The following is a 24,932-nucleotide window of genomic DNA, read 5'->3' as shown; positions in this document are numbered from 1 at the left end:
CCCAAGGGTGAGTCGACCTGGGGGTCGCGCGAAAAGCCCGGGCGCGAACTGCAAGGGAACGCGAGCCACCGGGACCCAGAACGTCGGGTCCCAATCCAACAGGCACCCCATGCAAATGAGACTGGGACCGCATATATTATGCTAAGACGCTGAGGCCTGGGCGGCTGCCGGGAGGAACCTCCCAGCCGGCCGCGCCCATTGGCCCTCGCAGCCGCGACGTCAGGAGCCCAGAGCGCGAAACCCTGGCGGGATGGCGGGGGCGAGCAGCTGGGGCGGAGCCTGGCGTCCCCTCCCGCGTCCGGCCGCGCCCGTCCTCCCGGCAGCCGAGAGACTACTGGCCGCTGCCGCCGCCACAGCAGCCGCCGCCACAGCAGCCGCCGCGAGCTGTCCCTGCACAGCGCCTGCCAGCCGCACTGCGCTCCGGATTCCTGTGCGTCCCCGGCCTCCGCCCAGGCGTGGGGTCGCGGGGCCCGCGCGTGCGCAGCGCGGGAGGGGGGCACGGGCTGGGACCCCCCGGGCCAGCGCGTGCGCGGACCGAGCACTGGGAGGTGGGCGGGCGCAGGGATGAGGCTCCGGGTGCTGTTGGCCCGCTGAGGAGACCTGGGGGCAAGAGGAGCGCGGACCGACTTCGCCCGGCCGGGCCATGGCGTTCCTGGCCGGGCCGCGCCTGCTGGACTGGGCCAGCTCGCCGCCGCACCTGCAGTTCAACAAGTTCGTGCTCACCGGCTACCGGCCGGCCAGCAGCGGCTCGGGCTGCCTGCGTAGCCTCTTCTACATGCACAACGAGCTGGGCAACATCTACACGCACGGTGAGCCGCGCCCCGCATCCCCCATCCGCGGCAGCCCTGCCCGCGCCCGGCCAGGGGCCCGAAGGCCGAGGAGAGCCCCAGCGCCCAGGTCCTGGGCTGCCCCGGCCCTGGCACGGCCAGGAGCCGCGGTGACAAAGCTGCCATTGTGCCGATCGTCGCTGCCCGCTTCTGCTCCCCCGGCGGGGCCCCCGGGGCAGGCGAGGGAAGCAGAGTCGGAGACCGAGTCCGCTTAATCCCTCTGAGCCCTGGGAATAAGTAACTTGGTGTCCGGCCGCTTCGTAATCCCTGCGCCCTGGCACCCTCTACCGCCAGCACCCGTCCCGGAGATGGGTGTTGACTTTGGCGAGGAGGGGCCCAGGAGAAGCTAGGCCCCGGCCGCCCTGCCGTCCCCGCCCGCCCGGAGCAGCCCAGCCGCCGGGCTCCGCCTGGTGGCGTCTCCTCCCCCGCCCCCGCCCCCCCCTCCCCGCCGCAGGAGCCGGGCCCCTCCTCCGCGGCCCCGCGGAGCTGTGCTGACACAGCCCTGCCCGTCCTTGGCCTACCCGGGTGGAGAGCGGGGCCCTGAATGCGCTGGGCCCAGCCTTGGTACCTGCCCCCTGGGGGACTGTGGCCTGGCTAGACCCTGCCAAGAGTGGGCAGTCAGCGGCCACAGCCTGCCAGTGCCGACCTTTGACCCGTGTGAGGGCAATGCCAAAGTGCCTGCAGGAAGTGGTAGGAATGGTCCTGAAGGCCTGGACTGGGAGGACTGGAATTCCCTGAAAAGGTGCCTGGGTAGAAGGTGGAACAGGGTTCTTTCAGCCCCCTGCCCTGCCTGGCCTCACCTGCTCTAGTGGACAAAAAGGCCCACAGCCTCCATCTGTCTGGTCCCTTCTGGAGAGAGAGGACATAGGGATTGGGAGGAGCAAGCTAAGTGGCCCTGGGATCTGTTGTCATTGCCTACATGTCAGATTCAGAACTCACCTTGAGATCATGCCCCCTCTGGCTTTTGCTGATATACCTAGGCCAGACTGGGGAGTGGGGGCCCCCTGCTTTCCTGGGAAGTGGTGTGGTGGCTGCAAGGGTGAGACCAGCTTGGGAGTCAGACTGCCCGGGGCTCTGTGCTGCTTCATTGCTTACTTGCTGGGGTCCCCTGGGGCAGGTTACTCGGTTTCCTCACCTATAAAGTGGGGATAATGGTCTCCCCTTCCCAGAACTATTGTGAGCTCTGCTAAATAAAGTTACTGAAAGCCCAGAGCCTGCCTCTGTCCAGGGCCGGCCAAGAGTTGGCCAACAGCCTTGTCAGGACCTGTCTTGCTCCCATCCCTCTAGCCTGTGGCCTCATTGAGGACATGACTTGTCCTCAATGCTGAAGCTGTCTGATGGAAAACTGTCTCCCTCCCCCAGGGCTGGCCCTGCTGGGCTTCCTGGTGCTGCTGCCCATGACCTTGCCCTGGGGTCAGCTGGGCAAGGATGGCTGGCTGTGGGGCACACACTGTGTAGCCTGCCTGGCACCCCCTGCAGGCTCTGTGCTCTATCACCTCTTCATGTGCCACAAAGGGGGCAGCCCTGTGTACACTCGGCTCCTTGCCCTGGATATGTGTGGGGTCTGCCTCGTCAACACCCTCGGTGAGCCAAGGGATAGGGTGGGGGGCGGAGGGCTTGAAGGATGGGAGCTGGGGGTCGGGTACACTCACATGAGCCTGAGATAGAAAGGGCAGGTATCAGGGAAACTGGAAGGAAAAAAAAAAAGGGACAAGGGCAGGTGGACCCCCAGACTGATGTGCCCTCTCCTGCCTCTCTCCTCTGTGCAGGGGCCCTGCCCATCATCCACTGCACCCTGGCCTGCAGGCCCTGGCTGCGCCCAGCTGCCCTGGTGGCCTACACCGTGTTGTCGGGTGTGGCAGGCTGGCGGGCCCTCACTGCCCCCTCCACCAGTACCCGGCTCCGCGCTTTTGGCTGGCAGGCTGGCGCCCGCCTTCTCATGTTTGGGGCCCGGGGAGTGGGGCTGGGCTCTGGGGCTCCAGGCTCCCTGCGCTGCTACCTGCGCATGGATGCACTGGCACTGCTTGGGGGGCTGGTGAACGTGGCCCGCCTGCCGGAGCGCTGGGGACCGGGCCGCTTCGACTACTGGGGTAACTCACACCAGATCATGCACCTGCTCAGCGTGGGCTCCATCCTCCAGCTGCACGCTGGCGTCGTGCCTGACCTGCTCTGGGCTGCCCGGCACATCTGCCCCCCGGACTGAGCCACCTCCCGCCCGCCATGCCGGCCTGCTCACAGTCTTCTAGGGCCAACAGCACCATGCTGGCTCCCTGGATGCTTCCAGCAAATGGGACCTCCTAGCGGGGTGCCCTCGTCTGTTCATCCATTCTTCCCTGTGGACTACCCTCTTTTACTCACACGTTGGAGCTCCACTTCCCCTTCCTGCCTTCTTCCACGGGACTTATAGGCTGAAAGGAAACCTTCCCTTCTCTGGGCCTGTTTTTACCCTCTGGGACCTGTGAGGTTTGGGCCAAAGGGACAGTTGGGATCCTGCCAGCCCAGAGCCATCACCCACCCTGACCCTCACATAAGGCACCTCACAGCTGCCTAGCCCAGCCTCCTGCCCTCTGTCTGTCCACCCTGCATGCTGGCCCTCCCAGCAGCCCGTTCTCCCTGCTGTCCAGAGACTGTGGAATGAGGGGTCTGGACAACAGGACTAGCCTCTTATCCCAGGACCTAGGGGCAGGAGGGTGGTGGCTGCTGCTTTTTCCAGGTAACTGGCACAGAGATGTAAAGAGCTGAATGGCCCTGGACCCAGGCCCCACTGGGCTGAGGGCACCCTCCACCTTGAGTGCTCTGACAGCTCGACCTGCCCAGCAGGGACGTGCCTGCTCAGGAAATCTTTGCTCCACACAGTGGGTGGCTCCCAGCTCCAGTCTGCCAGCCTGGGGCTTGGGGCCTTGCAGCAGAGCTCAGCCTTGGCCCATCCCAGGGGCCTCAGACCCTGGGCAACGTCAATAAGTGCCGTGTTGCTGCGCAAGCAAGCTTGGGTACTCCCAAGATTCAAATACCTTTTATTAGACACGGCCAGGCAGAAGGGACCACTGGAGTTTCCAGAGGGACCCCAGCCTCCAGGAGGATGGAGGGAAGGGGCTAAGAGGTTAAAAGTGCCGAGCCCGGGCCCGTGGGCTCAGGTTGGGCCCAGTGAATCCTCAAACAGGCTGAGGAGGTTCCGGGGCTCAAAGGAGGGGAAGGTGCCCTGTGGGGGCTCTGAGTCAATGTCACTTAGGTCCAGAGAATCCCTAGGGGGAGAGAAGGAAAGAGAGAAATGACTCTCAGGGTCCGAAAGCTGCCCCCTCCCACCCCCTGGGACCCTGGGCCTGCTCACCTCAGCGTGTACCTGCCCCGGGGGGCAGGGGAGCCACTGCAGGGGGTGGAGGTGCTCCCAGCAGCCCTGGCCAGGATGGCCTCTGGAGAGAGCGAGGGCCTGCGGGGGGTGGGCAAGACAAGCAGGGTGTCGAGGGGCGGGGAGGAGGCCACGGCTGGGTGGGAGCAGCAACACCGATCCTGACCCTGTGCGGGCTCCGGGCTGCTGCCTGGCACAGGCAGGGGCCATTCTCGGACAACGGGCACTGGTGGACGTTGAAAGAGCACTCTGACAACTTCTAAAGTCTACCTGACCACACTCAAAGGCCACCTCTGTCCCTTTTTAGAACACATGGGCTCTGACTGAGCTGACTTTGAAATGACCTTGTGGTAACTGAAGCTCATCTGGCACTTTGTCTGCTATAAAGCGCCCCCATGGCAATGGGGTGACATTCTCGTAAGGAAGGGGTTAATGGCGTGATTCCTTCTGAGAACTGTCTGCCCTGAGCTTGTGGTTTCCTTTGCAGTAGTTTCTTAATTACAGCCTCTCACTTGGCCACCAGGCACGTGGGACTAAGGAATTCCTCCCAGGGCAGGAGCTCACCAGGCTCTGGGGGTTTTGCGCCCTGAGAGGAAGGATAACGCCTTGCCCTTGGGTACTGGCAGCCTCTGGGGGGTGGGGGCTGCACCGCCTGCCTTTCCCAGCAGGTGCTGTGGCCCCTGTGCTCCTCCCCAGCATGGCAGCACCCTCACTGTGAGGTTGCCAGTTTGCCCTGCTCCGTACGGCCCCTGGTCCACACACTGAGATTAGAAGAAACAACTGCATTCAAACTAGGCCAGGCCGCACCCCCACCAGCCTTGGTTTCCTTCCCGGGGTTTGATGGGGGCCAGGTTTGTGGGAGAGATGCCGGTTCACTGCTAATTCCCATGGGGCTGGGGCCTGGGCCTCGGGCGTGGGGTCTGGCCACGCTGACGGCCCGTCTCCCCGCACCCCCAGCCGCCTGCCCGGAGCCCTCACCCACCCTATGCTGTCGTCATCCCAGTTGCTGGCGAGGCTGCTGTCCAGGAGGAGGCTGCAGGGCGGCGAGCCAGGCGGGGTGGCCGGCGGACCCAGGGGCTGCAGCCAGCTGGCAGGGTGTGCCAACCCGTGCCAGAGCCAGCACAGCAGGGAAAGCAGGGCCTGTGGGGACAGGGGGCCGAGGGAGGCTAGGTAGACCCTGGGCCAGGGAACAGAGCAGGGCCACCCATCACCTTCCCTGGCTTACCTGCCACAGGGCCCACCCTCGACTGAGGGCCTCGGCAGCCATGTACCACAGGACGGTCCAGGGCCGCGGCTGCCTGAGCATGGGCAGGGCCAGCAGGGCCTCGGCTGTGGCCCGTAGCTTGGGGTCAGGTTCCAGCATCATGGTGAGGACAGAACGCAGCTCAGAAGACAGGCCTGTCCCCGGGGCAGGGCCACATCAGGGGTGATGGGGCCTTGAGCCTGGCAGTCCCTTGCCACCAGCCACCCCCCCCCCCCGTGAGAGCCTGCCCTCCCTGTGGCAGTCCATCCCCTCCAATCCTCTCTCCCCACTCACCAGCAGTGAACTCAGCGGGCAGGTAGCCCTGGCGCAGCTGCTGCCAGCCCTCCCCACCATGGGGCAGCTCCATGTTGCACGCCACCTCCAGGATGGTGAGACCCAGACTGGGAGGGACAGGGACAGAAGAGGGGCAGGGTTGACCTCGAGACACAGAACCCAGAGCCCCAGGCTACCCCCAAGAAGAGGGGTAGGAAAGGGATGCTATCTTCCACCATGAGCCAGGGAGGCGGGGAAGGAGGGGCTGGGGGCCCTGAGACGGTCTCGGCAGGGCTGATGATGGGGACGACATCATGGAGCACAGACCCCGGGCCCAGCGTAGGCCACACACCACCTACCCCCCGCCCCCCGCCCCCACAGGACTGGCACTCTGGTCGCTGTTGTGAACAGTGATGTTCTCATCATCCTGTTGATGTGACTGGATGCTACTGTGAGAAGCAGAGCAGTGGTGACCAGCATGGACCTTGGAACCCAGCGCCTGGTCCAGGCCCAGCCTCACCACCTGCTCACTGTGGACTTGGGGAAAAGTCCCTTAACCTGCTGTGCCCGATTCCCCTGTAAATGGAGTAATAATAGTCCCTCCCTTGGAGGTGTCGTGAGGAGATGAGTGAAGAGACAAGTGAATCAGGTAAAGTGGCTCCAGAGGGTTCTCTGATTAGACAGCTTAACTCTCCAGACCCCTCTCAACTAGAGGGCGGGACCCCCATCCCCTTGGGGCGTCTCCCAGCAAGTCTTCCTGACTTTGGGCTAGGATGGTGACCCTCTGCTGACCACTCCCCCGCCCACCAGGAAGAGCCTCCCATGTCGAGCCCTACCTGAACACATCTGCCGCTGTCCCATAAGAGCCTTGAAGCAGCTCGGGGGCCATGTAGCGAGGGTCTCCCTCCTGGGCCTCGCTAGCTCCGGATGCACCCAGCTCCACCAGCAGCCCAAAGTCACCCAGCTTGCAGCGGTCCCGGGGCCCCAGGAAGATATTGGCGGGCTTGACGTCAAGGTGGACCAGGCCTTGGCTGTGCAGGTGGGCCAGGGCCAGCAGGGTGTCCCGCAGGTAGCCCCAGACCTGGGCCTCGGGCAGGCTGGTGCCCCAGGCCTCACAGTGCTGCTGTAGGCTGGGCCCACACAGCTCTGTCTGCAGGTATAGGATGCCGCCCTCCTCCCAGGCTTGCTCCAGCCGCACACAGCACGGGTGATGCCCCACCTTCTCATGGCCGCCGACCTCGGCCAGCTTGCGGGCCCGGTCCTTGGGGCCCCGGAAAGGCGACATGCAGCGCTTCACGGCATAGAGCCGGCCGTCTTCTTTGGAGCGCACCTGGAAGCGAGGGGGCACAACCACTCAGGAGGACAACCCAGAAGATTCTGTTAAGATTTCACATGTGCAGAAGGTATGGCACGGCAGCTACCTTACAGTGACCCCCACGTGTGCAAGAGCAAAGCTGGACAAACCTCCACCCCAGGTGCTGGTTTGCTGGAGACCCAGCGACAGAAGAGACAGGGCAGACCTCTAAGTACAGGCCCAGGAGGATGCGTTAAGTAAAAAAGCTGCCTACAGAACAGCACGGGCAGTGTGGTCTGCCGTGCGGCATATGAGATGGGTTTGTTTCTATCTGGTCAACTCCAGAGAAGTACAGAGAGAAGTCTGGAAGGAAGAACGCCCACCTGAGAATCACCGTGGTTTCCCCTGACCTAGGGGCCTCTGTACTTTTTAACAAAATTGTCTTCATGTAGTACTTGTGTAAGGAAAACTACCATTTTAGAGGAGATATACATGATTGGAAAATATATTTTAAGAAACAAAAGGTGGCATGGAGGTGTCGCCTGAGCGCTTGCAGCCGGAGGGAGGTGGGGTGGGCACTGCACTGGGGACGGGGGGTGGCCTGGCTCCGGGGCCTCGTGGAGCTTGCCAAGACCCCCACACAGCTGGCACCAGGCAAGAGGAGGTGGCAGGCGGGAGCCATCGCGAGGCGTGCCAGGCTCTGAGGGGGCCTCAGAGGGGCCTGCGTGGGGGGTTATGAGAAAGCGGCCAAGTCCAGCACTGAGGGGAGCCTGTCAGTCCCAAGAGGTGGGCCATCAGGGGAAAGGAGGGGAACAGGCTTCTCAGGACACTGTCCCATCCCAGCCGGGGTGGCGAGGTGGCAGGGGGGTTACCCCAGACAGGCCTGGGGAGCTGTCACTGACTCACCTTGAAGACCTCTCCATAAGAGCCGTGGCCCAGGCGGCCGAGCCTGTGGAAACTCTGCTGGAAGAAGGACTCCGGCCGGCTCGGGTCATACCCGGGGCTCTGCAGGGGCTCGGAGGCTCGGCCTCGGAACGACACCCGCTGGGGCTGGGGCTGGTGCCAGCCTGGGGTCCGAGGAGGGAAGAGGCGGCTGATGGGGATGCTGCCCTTGGCAGGGGGCCGGGGCGGGAGGCTCCGACTGAGCCCCCGAGGCCTCTTGAGGGAGAAGCCAGGTTCTGCATGGCGGAAGTAGGCTGGAACCGGGACGGGGGTGCCACTCAGCGGTGGCGGGGTGCCCTCTTCGGGCACAGGCATGTCCAGCACAGGAGCCCCCTTGGGGCAGAGTTCAGAACAGTGTGTCACTCAAAACAGCACCTGGTCCTATGGCCCCAAAGAGGCTGCAGAAGAGAGCCGAGTCTATGCCACACACACACACTCTGCCTTAGGCACAACACGCACCTGGTGGGAAAAGGTATACAAATGTATGCACGCCTGCAGGTGGTCACCTGCACCTTGGGGGTTAGAGACACATAGACTGAAAACCACGGGGTCGTGTCCTGGAGGTTCCCACAGTCCAGCAGAGGTTAAACCAAGGCATGTTCTGGAGCCAGACCACCTGTGTGCACATCCCTGCCTTGTTTGGCCCTAAAATATCCCACCTCGGGGAATTCCCTGGCGGTCCTGTGGTTAGGACTCGGCGCTTTCACTGCCATGACCCAGGATTCAATCCCTGGTTGGGGAACTAACATCCCACAAGCAGGGTGGCATGGCCAATAAATAAATAAATAAATAAATAAATAAATAAATAAAACATGGCCAAAAAACTAAATAAATAAAAATTAAAACTTAAAAATAAAAAATCCAGGGACTTCCCTGGTGGCACAGTGGTTAAGATTCCGCACTCCCAATGCAGGGGGCCCGGGTTTGATCCCTGGTCAGGGAACTAGATCCCACATGCATGCCGCAACTAAGAGTTTGCATGCCACAACTAAGGAGCCTGCTGGCCGCAACTAAGACCTGGTGCAACCAGAAAAAAAAAAAAAAAAAATCCAACCTCTTCCAAGACTGTAAGGTAGAAATATTAACACAGGTCTGCTATCCCTTATCTCCAATTCCAAAGGAAAAAAGAAAGTCTAGGGCTTCCCTGGTGGCACAGTGGTTAAAAATCCACCTGCCAATGCAAGGGACATGGGTTCGATCCCTGGTCCGGGAAGATCCCACATGCTGCGGAGCAACTAAGCCCATGTGCCACAACTACTGAGCCCCCATGCCACAACTACTGAAGCCCGTGCACCTAGAGCTCGTGCTCCACAAGAGAAGCCACCTCAATGAGAAGCCCGTGCACTGCAATGAAGAGTAGCCCCCGATCGACACAACTAAAGTAAGCCCACGTGCAGCAACGAAGACCCAACGCAGCCATAAATAAATAAATAAATAAATTTCTATATTAAAAAAAAAAAGTCTGAATTTCAAATTTCTTTCTTGCTTCCTTTTTCGTAGTTGAGGTGCTAAAACTCAGTTAGTGGGGTTTCACTTCCATCTCCAAGTAGCAGAGGCTAAACTTCAGCTGAGTGTAGCAGAGAGTCTGGGGGCTTCCTCCTTTCACCAGCCCCTACTCAGAGAAACAGGCACCACTGTCCCTGTCCCCAGCTCCAGAGCTGTGGCTCAGGAGATTCTGCCCAGGGAGAGGCAGGTCATGAAACAGAGAGCTCCAAAGCTCTCCCTGCAAAAAACTGACTTGATTAGAAGCAGAGTGTGAGAAGTTCAAGCCTAAAGGCCCTTCAAAATCAGTGAAGGTTTTGGTACTAAGCAATTAGGAGGAGGCCGGTACCTCCATTAGCACTACAAGCGAACCACAGGACAACTAGTTTACCAGAGAGAACTGGGGAAAGAGACAGCTAAGAAGAGGCTTCCTGGGGTCAGAACAAACCTTAAACACTGAACTCCAAAGCTACCCCTTTAGGGACTTCCCTGGTAACGCAGTGGTTAAGAATCTGCCTGCCAATACAGGGGACATGGGTTCGAGCCCTAGTCCGGGAAGATCCCACATGCACCACAACTACTGAAGCCCATGCACCTAGAGCCTGTGCTCCACAATGAGAGAAGCCACGGCAATTAGAAGCCCAAGCACCACAACGAAGTGTAGCCCCCGCTCACCGCAGCTAGAGAAAGCCCACACGCAGCAACGAAGACCCAACACAGACAAAAAAAAAAAAAAAAAAAAAAAAGCTACCCCTTTAAAGCCCAAATTTGACTGGATCAGTCTATGGAGCAGTTCCAGGGCATTGTCAAAAACAACAGAGCAATCATCCAGCAATTGGTGGGGCCTGACAGCTGGGTATGATCAGGGAAAAGACAAACAGAGCCCCTATAAAACCACTAGTGTCCCAGAGGGACTGTGCACATGCCCAAGGCTGGGCCCTCTGAGGAGCAAAGTCAAAGGCTTCACATTGCTTAGGAAAGAGACATCACTACAGTGGTCCAGCCAGTCACTAAACAAGCAAAAGCAATCCCAAGCCCCCAGGGGCAGGGTGAGGAACCAATATTCACAGTTGCTACAACATATTATCTAAAATGTCAAAGAAAAATTACAAAATATGCAAAGACACAGGAGAGTGTGACCCATACACAGGAAAAAAAACATACAGCAAAAACTCCCTGTAAGAGAGACCAGATGTCAGATTTAACAGACAGACTTCACAGTAGCCACTACAAATATGTACAAAGAACTAAAGGAAACCACACTTGAAGAAGTAAAGGAAACACAATGACAACATCTCATTAAACAGAGAATATCAATAATGAGGTAGAAATTATAAAAGAACCAAATGCATAGTTGAAAAGTACAATGTCACTGAAATGAAAAAATTCACTGGAGGGGTTCAACAATAGATTTGAACTGGCAGAAGAAATAATCAGTGAACTTGAAGATAGTTTGATAGAAATTATGCAATCTGAAAAACAGACAAAGAAAAGGGAACCAAACCTCAGAGAAATGTTAGGACAGCATTAAGTGAATCAACATATGCATGATGGGTACACCAGAGGAGAGAAGAGAAGGAGCTGGAAAAGTATGGATTAAAACTTCCCAAATGTGATTTTAAAAATATTAACATAGCCAAGAAGCTCAATGAACTTCAAGTAGGATAAATGCAGAGATCCACACACAGACACACCATATTAAAACTGCTGAAAACCAAAAACAAGGGGAAAATCTTGAGGGGAGCAAGAGAAAATGACTCATCACTGACAACTGCCCCCCCCATAAGAATAACTGTTAACTTCTCAAAAGAAACAGTGGAGGCCAGAAGGAAGTGTGATGACATATTCAAGCACTAGGGGGAAAATTTGTCAACCAAGAATCCTATATCCAATGAAACTATCTTTCAAAAATAAAGGCAAAAAAGAGGTATTCCCAGATAAACAAAAACAGAAAGAATGCATTGCTAGCAGACCTGCTTTACAAGGAAAACTAAAGGAAGTTCTTCAAGCTGAAAGTATGTGATCCCAAACAGTAATTCAAACGTACATGAAAAAAAGAAAGAGCACCAGTAAAGGTAATTATGTAATATAAAAGACAGTATAAATGCATATTTTTCTCCTTTCTTCTTTTAACTGATTTAAAAAGCAACTGTATAAAACTATGTATGTAACTGTATTGTTGGGCATATAATATATAGAAATGTAATATACTTGCAAATAACAGCACAAAGATTTAAGTGTGTGGGAACAAAATTATATTGGACTAGAAAATGACACCAGATGGTAACTCAAACCCACAGGAACAAATGAAGAGAACCAGAAATGGTAAAAAAGAAGGTCAATGTAAAAAAATTATACACATACACTTGCTTTTCTTTCTTCCCCCAACTTCTTTAAAAAATTAAAGATGACCTAAATAAATGGAAAGGCATTATATGTTCATAGATCCAAAGACTTAATATAAGTAAAATGGTAATACTCTCCAAATTGATCTACAGACTCAGCACAATCACTATCAGAATCCCAGGTAGCTTCTTTACAGAAATTGGCAAACTGATCCTAAAAATCATATGGAAATTCACAGGACCCAAAAGAGTCAAAACAATCAAAACAAAGTTGGAGGACTCACACTTCCCCATTTTAAAACTTACTACAAAGCGGGACTCCCCTGGTGGCACAGTGGTTAAGAATCTGCCTACCAATGCAGGGGACACGGGTTCAAGCCCTGGTCCGGGAAGATCCCACATGCTGCGAAGCAACTAAGCCCGTGCACCACAACTACTGATCCTGTGCTCTGGAGCCCGCATGCCACAACTACTGAAGCCCATGCGCCTAGAGCCCATGCTCCGCAACAAGAGAATCCACTGCAGTGAGAAGCCTGTGTACAATGAAGAGTAGCCCCCATGTCTCAACTAGAGAAAGCCCACACACAGCAATGAAGACCCAACGCAGCCAAAAATAAATGAATAAAAATAAATTAATTAATTTTAAAAAACTTACTACAAAGCTACAGTAATCAAAACAGTGTGGTACTCACATAAGGATAGACATGAAGATCAATGGAATAGAACTGAGAGTTCAGAAATAAACCCTCACACTTATAGTCAATTGATTTTGACAAGGGTGCCAAAACAATTCAGCAGAAATAAAACAGTCCTTCTCAACAAATGGTGCTGGGACAACTGGATATCCACAAGCAAACCTCATTTAGCAGAAAAATCTGACCTGGCCTATTCTTCCCTCTAAGTGTAAAATAATCATATATTTCTTGACAGAAATATTAATGTGTTTGATTATGAAATGATGTCCCAGACCCATGAATGAATGGTGTTACATATAAATGTTACACGCACCCTGTTAGCTTTCTAAAATGGGAGACATTTTGAATTCTGAAACACACCTGGCCTCAGGGGTTTGTGGACCTATAATGCTAACTTCATGGAAGCCTTAGTCTAGTGTCTGGCATGCAGATCCCTCAGTCACTGTTATATAATAAATAATATATAATAAATAATGCTCTGAGTAGTAACTGAAAGAACACACAAAATACAGTGGTCCCACGGGTGTAAGTGACTTTTGTATTGAAGCAAAGAGGGCTACTGTGTTGCTATAATGTTATAATTGAAAGAAGAACAAAAGGAAAAAAGGAGAGAAGTCCAATTTTGAGAGGAGCCACGGTGTATCAGAAGATTCCATACTCAGCAGGGGGTGAGTCAGTGACTGAAACTGGAGGGAGCAGTCATCTGAAGGGTACTCTCCAGTGCCTAGGAGAGTGAGGCATGAGGGGAGGGACCCCACAGGGGCCTGCATGGGAGACTCACCCTACAGCCTGTGGGTACCCTCCCTCTGCCTCTATGCATCTCAGGAATCCCATCCCAGAGTTTCTCAAAGTGAGGGACCAGGGTGTCAGGAACCCCTAGGGTGCTGGTTAGAAGTACAGCCTCTGGGCCCAGCCATATCACATTCAGGGACATTGGGCACCTGCATCTTAAACCAATTCTCAGATCATCCCAATGTCACTTACGTTCTAGCACCACTGGCATGGCCAAACAGCTTTGGGGGTGGGATGGGGAGGGAGGAGAAGCAGGGGCTCCCGGTGAATCCAGGGTGGCCCTGAGCAGAAGCCAGGCCGGGATGAGCTCTGCAGCTTTCAGGGGCCTCACCCTCTCACTGGGCAGGACACATCTGCTGACCACGGTCTATCGCACTAGACTGTGAGTTCCTCCTGGTCAGGGCCACAGCTGATTCACCTCCGTGGGCGTGGGGAAACCCTGGCGAATAGAGTTGAGCAGACGAGCTGTCACGGGGGAGGGGCTGTAGATGGAAGGTCGGTGGGGCTTTTCCTGGGGAGGGACGAGTAAAGGGGGAGCAGTCGCTGTGGAAGGGGCCTCCCAGAAGAAGAGGGATTGGGAGGCCGGGGAAGGAAGAGGGCAAGGACCGTCTAGGGGCAGGAGCCGCTAGAGGGGAAGTGGGCGGAGCCGCCCACGGCAGGGCTGGCCCAGGGAGAGGTGGGGCTGTCGGAGAGGTGAGGAAGGAGGCGGGAGGGGGTTGGGGGTGAGGCAGATCCCGGGAAGGACTGTCAGGGGGCAAGGAGTTGCTAGCGAGGGAGGTAGAAGGGAGGAGAGGGCGATCCCGCCCGAGAACCCTCAGGGCCGGGTATGGGCTCACCTGGGGCGGGTGGGCGGGGCGCAGCTCAGCAAGGTCCCAGATTCCGGGTCGGCGGAGGGCACAGGAGCCCTCGGAGCGGTCCGGGGTCTTCGGCCCACCGCTCCCCAAGCCAGGGCAGGAGGACTCTCCGGAGAGGGAACGGCCCGTGAACGCGCGCGGACACGGCTCGCGCCAAAAATTCCAAACCGGCCTCGAGGCCCCGCCCAGGAACGCCTCTTACCCCCGATGCAGCGTATTAGAGGCTCACAGCCTGCTGTGGCTCCGCCCCAACGCCCCTGCGTGCGCGTCTCCGACCCCGCCCCGCCGGCTCCGCGGCCCAGCGCTCTCACTGCGCAGGCGCGAAACCTTCTCTGTGCTGGCCCCGGGCGGGGGTGGCTACGTGGTGCCACCTGGAGGCTGAGGCGCCAGGCGGGGTCTGAGCCTGCTCTTGGGTACTCCCGCCTGGTTCCCAGGACCCCGACCGACCTCCGGACGCCGACCAACCTCCAGACCCCGGTGCCGGCACCCACGGCCCTCGCTGGGCTGCCTTAGTTTTCGCATCTATAAAGGGAATGGTCACTGCGTTTCGACCCGGAGGTGTAGCCCCAAGAGGCGGTCACTTGGGGCTGCACAGGAAGTCGCTGCCGCCTCCGGGGTCCCGGCGAGGTGGAGTGCCCTGGGCTCAGTGCTCCCTCCTCATGCCTGCCGCGCACCGATGCGGTGGGGATCACACACACACACACACACACACACACACACACCCCATACACACACCCTCCACCTGCGGAACGCGCGGCTTCGTGAACCAGAAAATTCTGCCTCTTCCAGGAAGCCTCCCTGCCTCCAGGCCTCGGCCACCTTGGAGGCAGCCATTCCCATTCTTTGGATTTGAGACTTAAGCACAGCTCAAACCTCCCTCAGCCCCTTCCTGACTGAACGACCTTGGGAAGGCCCTGGGCCTTTCTGAGCTTCTGACTAGTCTCCTCTCCTGTAAAAATGGAGCTGATTACGCTTCCTTCACCGAGCTGGAGATTCAAATAGGATGATCCCCTTAAAGTTCTTAGCAGGGGGGTTGCTTCTTCCTCCATCGGAGGGGACTTTTTATCTGTTTAACAGGATCAAGGGGAGTCACTCTTCCAGGCCACCCTCCCTAGAAAGCTCCCCATCTCATCAGGTCTCCTTTCCCACCTTCTTTTCTTCTTCTTTTTTTAAAATAAATGTATTTATTTATGTATTTTTGGCTGCACTGGGCCTTTGTTGCTGCGCATGAGCTTTCTCTAGTTGCAGCGAGCGGGGGCTACTCTTCCTTGCTCGGGCTTCTCACTGCCATGGCTTCTCTTGTTGCGGAGCAGCACAGGCTCTAGGTGCGTGGGCTTCAGTAGTTGTGGCACACAGGCTCAGTAGTTGTGGCGCATGGGCTTAGTTGCTCCACAGCATGGGGGATCTTCCCGGACCAGGGCTGGAACCCGTGTTCCCTACATTGGCAGGCGGATTCTTAACCGCTGCGTCACCAGGACAGTCCCCCACCTTATTTTCATATAGCATTTATCTCTATCTGAAATTCTATCCTCTATCAGTTTATTTGTTGATCACCTGTCTCCCCAAGTCTCTGAAAGGTCATGGACTGCAGGGCTCCCAGTTCACTGTGGTGCTTATACCTTCAGGGAACACTCTCCACTGCATGGACCAGCGCTGGAGGGCCTGGAATCCTGGGTTAGGCCCAAGACCCAGAGCTTCTCTGGGGGCTGCAGCACCCCCTCCACGTGCCCTTCTTTGCATTAGCATATCTGGCAGCCACGGGCCAGCCCCTGTCACTCAGGCTGAATCCTTGTTAAAGACCCCAGGCTTGTCCCCAGGAGACCCCGGGAGCACGCAGGCCCCTCTCCAGCTGCCAGCCCCTCTGCCAGCCCCATCTCTGGGAGTCCTGGGCTCAGGTCCGAACATCTAATTCACAATGACTTAAAAAATATTTTTTTAAAAAAATTATTTATTTATTTTAATTTTTGGCTGTGTTGGGTCTTCGTTTCTGTTTCTGTGCGAGGGCTTTCTCTAGTTGCGGCAAGCGGGGGCCACTCTTCATCGCGGTGCGCGGGCCTCTCACTATCGCGGCCTCTCTTGTTGCGGCGCACAGGCTCCAGACGCGCAGGCTCAGTAGTTGTGGCTCACGGGCCCAGTTGCTCCGCGGCATGTGGGATCTTCCCAGACCAGGGCTCGAACCCGTGTGCCCTGCATTGGCAGGCGGATTCTCAACCACTGCGCCACCAGGGAAGCCCAAAAAATAATTTTTTAGGGACTTCCCTGGTGGCGCAGTGGTTGAGAATCCGCCTGCCAATGCAGAGGACACGGGTTCGAGCCCTGGTCTGGGAAGATCCCACATGCTGCGGAGCAGCTAAGCCTGTGCACCACAACTACTGAGCCTGTGTGCCACAACTACTGAAGCCCGCGCGCCTAGAGCCCGTGCTCTGCAACAAGAGAAGCCACCGCAATGAGAAGCCCGTGCACCGCAACGAAGAGTAGCCCCCGCTCACCGCAACTACAGAAAGCCTGTGTGCAGCAACAAAGACCCAACACAGCCAAAAACAAATAATAAATAAAATAAATAAATTTAAAAAAATAATAATAATAATTTTTTAATTCACAAACCTGCCTTAATATAAAGTTAAGTACAGATATCAGGTAAGAACATGGGCCATGGAGTCAGGGAATTTAAGGCTCCAACCCAGCTCTGCCACACAGAAGCTGTGCAATCATGGGCAAGTTGCTTTATGTCTCTGGGCCTGTTTCCACATTTGTAAAATGAGGATAATAATAGTTCCTACCTCCTTGGGGTGTATGAGCACTAAATGAGAAAGTGCATATGAAAAAAAGACAGAGTCAAGCACACAGTAGGAACTTACTCACTGTTTAATAATAATAGTAACACTCCCTCGTGCATATAGTGTTTTGCAGTTTTTAAAGCACCTGCCTGGACCTAAAGGAGGCCCCTGGAGGAGACTCGGACCCAGGACCTCTGCACCCACCTAGGGGGTCACAAGGTTTGAGACCAGAGCGCTTGGCAGAGGCTCGGTCCAGGAGGAAGCCCCCCAACTCCTGCCCAGGCTCTGGACTCCCCGGGTCCTGGCCACACGTCCAGGTGATAGCCAGCTTGAACCGCGCACCCCCATGTGACCTGTCACGGAAATAGCACCGCGGGCCCGCCGAGACCGCATTCACCACTCACCAGGGATGGGGCCACAAAATTGGAATAATGTGACTTTAGAAAGGCAAGGGACTTCCCTGGTGGCGCAGTGGTTAAGAATCCTCCTGCCAATGCTGGGGATACAGGTTCGAGCCCTGGTCCAGGAAGATCCCACGTGCTGTGGAGCAACTAAGCCCGTGCACCACAACTACTGAGCCTGCGCTCTAGAACATGCGAGCCACAACTACTGAGCCCACGTGCCACAACTACTGAAGCCCACGCTCCTAAAGCCCGTGCTCCGCAACAAGAGAAGCCACCGCAATGAGAAGCCCGCAGACCGCAACAAAGAGTAGCCCCTGCTCTCCACAACTAGAGAAAGCCCACGAGCAACAACGAAGACCCAATGCAGCCAAAAATAAATAAATAAATAAGTAAATTTATTAACAAAAAAGAAAGACAAGGAAAAGACCGCCACACATGCAAACATGGCTACCCTAACAGGAAAAAGGCGATTGTGATGGACGCTTCTGGGGAGTTGGCTGTGTTCTATTTCTTCACCTCTGTGCTGGCTGCATAGGTGCTTTATAGGTATTGATTATATTGTACGTTTCTGTCTTGTGCACACTTTGCAATGGCATAAGTTTTGTTTGTTGGTTTTGGCCACGCTGCACGGCTTGTAGGATCTTAGTTCCCCAACCAGGGATTGAACCCGGGCCCACAGGCAGTGAAAGCGCTGAGTTTTAACAACTGGACCACCAGGGAAGTCCCTGGCATAAGGTTTTTTAAAAAAATAATCTGACAGGTAGGAGAAGGAGTTAATAGAAGTCAGCTTTGCACAGTGCACGTGCTTGGGGGTGACAGAGGTGTCCCAGAGGTGGCCGATGCAGGGATCTGGGCTGAAGCCACCAGCACCTCCCCCTCTGCCCCCCCCACACACACCCTGGGCTGCACCATTGCTGCTCGCTCCCCACAGGAGGGCCTGCACCCCGGGAGCACACTCACATGAGAGCACATGTGATGTGACTATGCCTGGGGCACCCATCTCCCCCTCACAGACCCACCTGTGAACAAGAACCCTCTGTTTGAGCTGGGTCCCCTCAGCCAGGCGCCCCGGCACAGCACCCCACAGGCCCACCTCCTGCCTCACCCGGCAGGTAGCCAAGACCTGGAGTCCTGGAGGCTGGACCTTTACTGGCTGCTGGGAAGGGCTCAGGGGTGGCCCCTGGCCTCAACCACTCCTGAGAGCCAGGGGCAGCTGGGATGGTCCACTCAGGCTCCCTGGGGAGGGCTTTCCTGCCAGGCCACCTGCTCTGCCCCATGGCCACAGGCACTGGCTCCCTGGCCCACTCATGGACGGTGACCAAGTGGCCTATGATTAGCAGACTGGGCGCTGGGTTCAGATGCAGATCAGGTTCACATACCAGCTCCATCTGGCTGGGGAGCTTGAGCGGAAATCCCACTTTCCTGAGTCTGTTCACTCTCCTCTAAAATGGGGGAGCTACTTCTTACCCCATTTTACAGATGGGGAAACAGAGGCAGAGAGAAGGGACTTGGCCCAGATTTTACAGCTAAGCAGCGGGGCTGGGGTTTGAGGCCGGGCAGTCCACAGGCCTCCGCCCTCTGCTCATCCACACACTTCTGGGCAGCAGCAGCCCCTGTTACCTCAGATGCCACTTTGCTGTCTGCCCACCTCACGCCAGTCTAGGCCCAAGGTGTCTGCTTCAGACCTGGGATAGCTGAGGGCCCCCTGCACAGACCCAGACACACAGACATATCGCCCACCCTGCAGGGTGACAGGGAAGCTTGGCCCAGGAGGAGGCAGGCGGGGAGACCATTAGAGGCCTCGCAGGAGGTACAGGCTGGGCGCCTGCTTGGTCACTGCCAGAGGGAAAGCCAGTGCCCACCACCACTGCCAGGCTGCCTGGGTGCTGGCATGGGCCTGTGGAAAATGCCAACCAGTCTGGGGCTTTGGGCCAGTTGACTCCGCTCAGGACCAGGGCCTGGCCCAGTTGGGCACCCCCGGCCCCTGCAATGCCACCACCCCAGCCCCCAGCAAGGCCAGTCCCCTCAGCTCACCCCCCCAGTTCCACCCTGGCAGGACAGCCTGAGAGCACATGGACCACTTAGAGGGGGTTGAGAGAGCCCCTGATGGAGCTAGGCCCTGGGCTACCTTTTGCCCCTAGGTGTGAGGGGACATGGCCCAGCCTCCGAAGAGGAGCAACTTTGAGGGGCCAGAGCTGGGAGCCCAGTGCAAGGTGACAGCTGGGGTGTCGGAAGTGCAGGTTGGAGGCCCAAGGAGTGCATCGCCTAAAATGGCACAGCCCGTGTCAGTAGGCTCCCTGCCAGCTGCTCACAACAGCACCACCTGCCAGGTTGGGAATTTGGGGGAGGCCAGTTGAAGAGGAGGCCAGGCGCCCGCGGGTCAGACATCTTCTGAACATGCAGCTGTGCTAAAGGCCCCTCAAGCCACCCCCTCAGCCCTCTACCTGGGCTGGGGTCCAGGCCCCAACTCCTGGCATTTCCCAGGCCTACCTCTCTGGGTCTCCCGTACTCGGCTCCCCACCAAGCCCCACGCGCCCAGGCCCCAGCTCCAGGCTCATCCGCCCACCTGAGGAATGGAGAGTGCTTACTAACCCCCAGGTACCCTTTTTGCACTCCTGCCCCCACCGCACCCTGAGCAGCTCCCCCTCCCCCAGATTCTGTCCCTAAAGTTAGAGTCAGTGCAGATGGAGCAGAGCAGGAGATGGAGGTGAAGCTGGGAGGGACTTGTGCAGCAGGTGGGCCTTGGTTGAGCCTTCGAGAAACAGCAGGGACTCTTGGACAGGCTGAGCATGGAGTGACCCATCCCTGTGTGTCACCATCCTTCATGGAAGGGAGGCTCAGGCCCACTTTTGCAAGCCCAGACTCAGCTGGGGGCAAAGGGCCGTCTCCTGGTGTGGTCACTGCGGTCTCCAGGGTTAGATGGGTTAATAGCCCGGCTCCTCTCCTGGACACACCTGCCTGTGTGATACAGTGATACAGTCCTGATACAGTCTGCTACACTGTTCCCTGGCCACTTGCCTCTGTAATACTCTCCTTCCTGTAACATAGTAACTCATTCAGAGCCTCCCCTGCCAGCCACGCCCACATTTCTGGGCCTGGCTCCCCACCACCCCCACCCCCAGCTGTGTTTAGGCTGGGCCTGGGGTGCCTGCCTGCCCTCGCCAGCTGCTGGGGGGAGCAGCTGAGCCCTCCAGGCCTGGCGCCAGGGCCCCAGTCCCTGACAGGGGTGGAGGAGCCTGGGGGGCTAGGTGGGGGCCTGTCCCGGCTGTCACCACCCATGATGGATGAGGGGTGAGCAGGGAAGAGGCTGTTGGGGGCGGGGTGGCTGCCCCCTGGGGTCTGCCAGCCCAGTGGAGCCTCTGCTATTCACAGTGGGGGGAATTGGGTGTGGGCCCCCACATAGCAGGGGTGTTTAAAGGCCCAAAGGGTGGGTGCCCTCCCACTCTGCCCGCATCATGAGCACCTGGGCCTTCCCCTCCACCCTTTTCCTGCTCTGCTTGACTTCTGAAAGCGTGCAAGGCGGTGAGAGCAGGCAGTAGGGCTGCTGGCGGGTCTGGGCAGCTGAAGTTGGGGCTTGGGGTGTAGGTAGAGCATTGGGCCATATGCTGGGGCTCCAGAGAGAAGGAGGGGAGGGTCTGTGAATCTGGGCTGGGCAGGGCTTTGGGAGACTGGGGGATAGATGCCTGGGGTCCCTGCCCTGAGTCAGGACCCCCCCTTCCTCCCCTAGGGCTACCTCCATTGTCTCCTGGCCTGGGGAAAGGTAAGTGGATCCTCCAGGCTCTGGGGTCAAGGAAGAGGGCCTGGTCTTCCCCTCGCAGGGGTCTGGGAGCTCTCTGGGGGAGCACCCCAGATGTTCCCTGCTCTGGGATCCAGATCTGGGGCCCAGGAGAACACAGGGTCATCAGGGCTGGAGGAAGGCCTGGAGTTGGTTTTGCGGGAGGTGGGGGGCAGATTGCGACAGGAAAGGGGAAGGACATCGATGGCAGTGACATGAGGCAAAGGCGTGGAGGTGGGACAGGAAGGGAAGAGACAAGGCAAGTTGGGGCGGGGCCAGGGGCGGGGTGTCTGGAAGGGTCTTCCCTCCAGGGACCTGTGGGGCCCTACAGGTGGGAGAGGGGCTTCCTACTGAGACCTGACACACCTAAGCTGCAGGAGAGAGACTGCGGGGCTGGGGGACGAGGATGGGATTTCCAGGAAGGGAGGGGTTCAAGTAAGAATGGAGGCCAGAGGTGCAGCTGCCCGTGGAAGAGGGTGCAGGGGGATCTGCTCCCAGGGGTATGGCCCAGACGCGTCCCTCCATGCCAGGGACTCTTCCGCTTCTCCTGCCCCTGCCACCAGTCTGCTCACCCTGCAGTGACCCCAAGGTCCCTGAGGCCCAGAGAGGGGGGTGTGCTCTCTCGCTTTGCAGGGAGCATCCAGATTCAGCTCTTTTCTGCCTCCTAAGTCACCCTCTCTTCCTGACCCCACAGGCTTAGGAGGCTTGAATGGCTATCCATCAGGTAAAGCTGGCTGAGGGGTGGCGGGCGGGGCAGCTCTGTGTCCTCGGAATGAGAGCAGAGCTCCCAGCTCCTGGCCCCTCCTGCCCCCCAGGCTCAACTTCCCGTTTCCCCCACAGGCTACGGCCCCCGCAGTGGTCTAGGAGCAGGTAAGGCATGGGCAAATGGGATTTGGGTCTGGGGGAGGCAGCCATCTCAGAAACACTTGGGGACCACACTGCTGCACTTTCACCCCAACTCCAGCCCCGGCTGGAGAAGCCTGCCCACCACCCTTCCTGAAGGCCTTGTCCTTTCCCTCCTACACGCCTCCTACACTCCGCTCCCCTGCCCCAGGAATCCATCAAGGCGGTTGGTTGTCATCTCACCATGTACACGCCCCGGGGGTACAACTCTTTCCTGTCCCTGCTTGTTCCCCGGTTGCCCACAGAACCCAGCTCCAGGGCGGGCAAGCCCAGCTCACTGTGAGGCCCTGGGCCAGCTCAGAGCCGAAAGAAGGAAGGAAGGGGAGTGGGCTCCCAGAAGCCAGGGCCCCTCCTGCGCCCCCCACCCTTCTTGGGAAGAATGGACTGGAGCTGAGTTCCCACAGGCCCTGGCTCAGAATGGCTATGGGGTGGAGGGCGTCCTGGGTCTCTCACAGGCTCACTGGGTCTCCCCCAGGCTTCCGAGAGGGTGTTAAACCTCAGAAGCCGTGTGGGCCCTGCCTGGCCCCGGCTCTCTCTCTGTCTCCCCACCCTTCTCTCACACCCCTCACCTCTATCTCTTCTCCCAGGATTTGACACTGGGTGTGGGCTGGGAGCCCAGCCAGGTGAGTGGTGGGGCTGGGCATTGCCCCTCCCCCTGCTCCCTCCCAGGCCTCGGAGCAGAGGGCAGGATTGGTGAATGATTCCAGGGGGTGAAGGGACAGACAGAGAGCCTTCAGGTTTGCTGTTTCTGGTGGGGTCCAAGGGTCCTGCACCCTCACCCCAAACCCAACCAGATCATGGCTTCCTCTCCCCACAGGCCCTCCAGCTCCCAATGGCTAGGGAACAGGTGGAGGTGGGGCCAGGATTCTAGGGGCACCCCTGACATGGGGTCTCCTGAGACCCTCAGTTGACCCCCATCCCCCTCTCAGGCATTGGAGGGGTCGTGAAACCACAGAAGTCGGGTGAGCCTCGCCCTACCTGTCTCTCCCCATCTCTCTGCCCCTCCCCCTTACCCCCTCCTGCCCTGTCTCCCCAGGGTTTAGGAACAGGAATGGGCTGGGAGTCGGGGCCTTCCCAGGTACTGCCACCCAGCCAGGTGAGGAGGTTCTGGGAAAAAGGTGGGTTTGGATATGAGGGGTGGGGAGGGTACTGCTGGGTTTTCCCCCAGGCTCCCTCAGGGCACAACTGGTGACTCACTGGAGGCAAAGGGAAGGACCAAAATGGTTCCAGTTGCCTGGTTTGGGGAATGGAGAACAAGGGCACCCCTGCTCCACCCCTACCTCAGCTGGGACCACAAATGCCCCCCACCTTAGCCCTCAGCTCATGGAGCCCCAGGAAGAGGCTGGATCCCTGGGGTGCCCTCATCTACTGCATCTCTCTCCCCAGCCTTTGGAAGGGGGGTGAAACCCCAGAAGCCAGGTGAGACCTGCTCCATGACCGCCCCTCTGCCCACCTCTCCCTCTACCTGCCCTTTGAAGCCCCAGCCCCTCCCCCCCATCCTTCCCTCTGGCTCTGTCTCCCCAGGATATGGAAATGGGCTGGGAGCTGGTGCCTTCCCAGGGCCGGGAGCCCAGGCAGGTGAGGGCACCTGGGGCACCACCATGTGGTCCAGGGAGGGGGAAGGAGTGAACAGAGCTGGAATCCGGGAACCAGGAGAGAGTTGCGTTCTGGGGGGAGGGCAGTGGCTCAGCCTGGGAGGGGGCATGAAACCTCCGAAGCCAGGTGAGCCCTGCCCTGCCCATCTTGGCACTCTCCCCACCCATTTCTATCCTGGCCCCTTCTGCCTGCCCCAATCTGCCAGCCCACAGCCAACAGCACCACCTCTGTGTCCCCAGGATTTGGGAGCAGAAATGGATTCAGCATTGGTGCTTTTCCAGGGGCAGGGGGCTGCAGGGAGGGGCAGGCAAGGGGGGTTCAGGGTCCTGGCCCACATTCTTAGGGGAGGGGCTGGTAGGGGTCAGTGTCAATCTCTCTGTCACTCCCCAGGGCTGGGAGGGGGTGTAAGACCTCAGAAACCAGGTGCGGGGGAGCCCTCTCACCCTGTCCCCAGCCCTGCCACTGTGCCACCCTCCCAGGGACTGCTCCCTTCATTAGCCACTGCTGCCACTCCTCTGGCTTGAGCTGTGGTCTTGGGGAGGCTCTTCCAGACTTCCAGGCCCCTCTCTGGGCATGCTCCAGGGGAATAACTGTTGGGGAGCACAAAGGTCATGGGGTGAGGACACCACAGGAGGTGCGGGCCCACCCAGCACTGGCTGGGCTCCAGCCTACACCCTCCTTCTCTCCACAGGCCCTGCAGCTCAAAACGGCCAGGGACCAGGTAGGGGAGGGGTGGGGGGAACTGGCGGCACGTGCTTGGGTTCGGGGTTCACAGGAGCTCTAGGCTCCCTCATCGAGTCTCTGTCTCTTTCTCAGGAATTGGAGGGAGCGTGAAACCTCAAAAGCCTGGTGAGCCCCACCCTGTCCCTATGTCCCTGTCCTCTTCCCCCCATCGTCCCTCCACCCCCACCCCCGCTCCCCTTACTCACTCCTGCTCTGTCTCCCCAGGACTCAGCAGTGGGAATGGGCTGGGAGCTGAGGCCTTCCCAGGAGTTGGAGCCCAGCCAGGTGAGGGCACCTGGGGTTCTAGGAAGGAGGGAGGGGGAGGGCAGAAACTTGATTTCTTGGGGGAGAATAGGGGCTGGGAGGGGTCCACATTGCATGTGGCTCAGTTCTTCTTTCTCCAGGCTTAGGAGGGAGTGTGAAATCTCAGAAACCAGGTGAGACAGAGATCCTGCCCTTCCATCCCACCATCTTAATTCTGTCCCTGCCCAACCCACCCCAAGTCCTCCCCCAATCCACTGCTCACATACGACTGGCTTCTCCTCTCCAGGACAGGGCATTGGCCATGGCCTGGGGGCCCAGCCAGGTGAGGGTGGCTAGGGCCCAGGCTGCTGGGGGAGGGAGAGGTCACTGCCGGCCACCACTCTGGGGTCCTAACAGG

The 24,932-nt window shown here is 57.9% G+C and overlaps 2 protein-coding genes across 6 annotated transcripts; one reads left to right on the top strand and one right to left on the bottom strand.

The window, feature by feature from the left end:
* The first annotated feature begins 269 nt into the window (after window positions 1–269).
* Window positions 270–3,830, top strand: PAQR4 (progestin and adipoQ receptor family member 4). Of its 2 annotated transcripts, XM_057529561.1 has the most exons (3): window positions 270–809; window positions 2,190–2,411; window positions 2,597–3,830. In XM_057529561.1, the coding sequence occupies exons 1-3, from the start codon at window positions 644–646 to the stop codon at window positions 3,028–3,030; spliced, it is 822 nt and encodes a 273-aa protein (XP_057385544.1). In that variant the 5' UTR covers window positions 270–643; the 3' UTR covers window positions 3,031–3,830. The 2 variants fall into 2 exon arrangements, with proteins under 2 accessions (XP_057385544.1, XP_057385545.1); XM_057529562.1 differs by lacking the exon at window positions 2,190–2,411.
* Window positions 3,831–3,930: 100 nt separating this feature from the next.
* Window positions 3,931–14,539, bottom strand: PKMYT1 (protein kinase, membrane associated tyrosine/threonine 1). Of its 4 annotated transcripts, none has more exons than XM_007181603.3 (9): window positions 14,076–14,539; window positions 13,432–13,678; window positions 7,890–8,258; window positions 6,526–7,019; window positions 5,711–5,817; window positions 5,399–5,571; window positions 5,156–5,313; window positions 4,156–4,254; window positions 3,931–4,069 (listed from the first exon to the last, which is right to left on the bottom strand). In XM_007181603.3, the coding sequence occupies exons 3-9, from the start codon at window positions 8,238–8,240 to the stop codon at window positions 3,958–3,960; spliced, it is 1,494 nt and encodes a 497-aa protein (XP_007181665.2). In that variant the 5' UTR covers window positions 8,241–8,258; window positions 13,432–13,678; window positions 14,076–14,539; the 3' UTR covers window positions 3,931–3,957. The 4 variants fall into 4 exon arrangements, with proteins under 4 accessions (XP_007181665.2, XP_057385543.1, XP_057385541.1 ...); XM_057529560.1 differs by having other exon boundaries at window positions 13,571–13,678; XM_057529558.1 differs by having other exon boundaries at window positions 7,890–8,384; window positions 14,076–14,538.
* Between the last annotated feature and the right edge of the window lie 10,393 nt (window positions 14,540–24,932).

The sequence above is a fragment of the Balaenoptera acutorostrata genome, chromosome 15 (assembly GCF_949987535.1).
Source record: "Balaenoptera acutorostrata chromosome 15, mBalAcu1.1, whole genome shotgun sequence".
NCBI classification, from domain to species: domain Eukaryota; kingdom Metazoa; phylum Chordata; class Mammalia; order Artiodactyla; family Balaenopteridae; genus Balaenoptera; species Balaenoptera acutorostrata.
The sequence above is the reverse complement of the archived record's forward strand: the minus strand, read 5'-3'. Positions and strand labels throughout refer to the sequence as shown.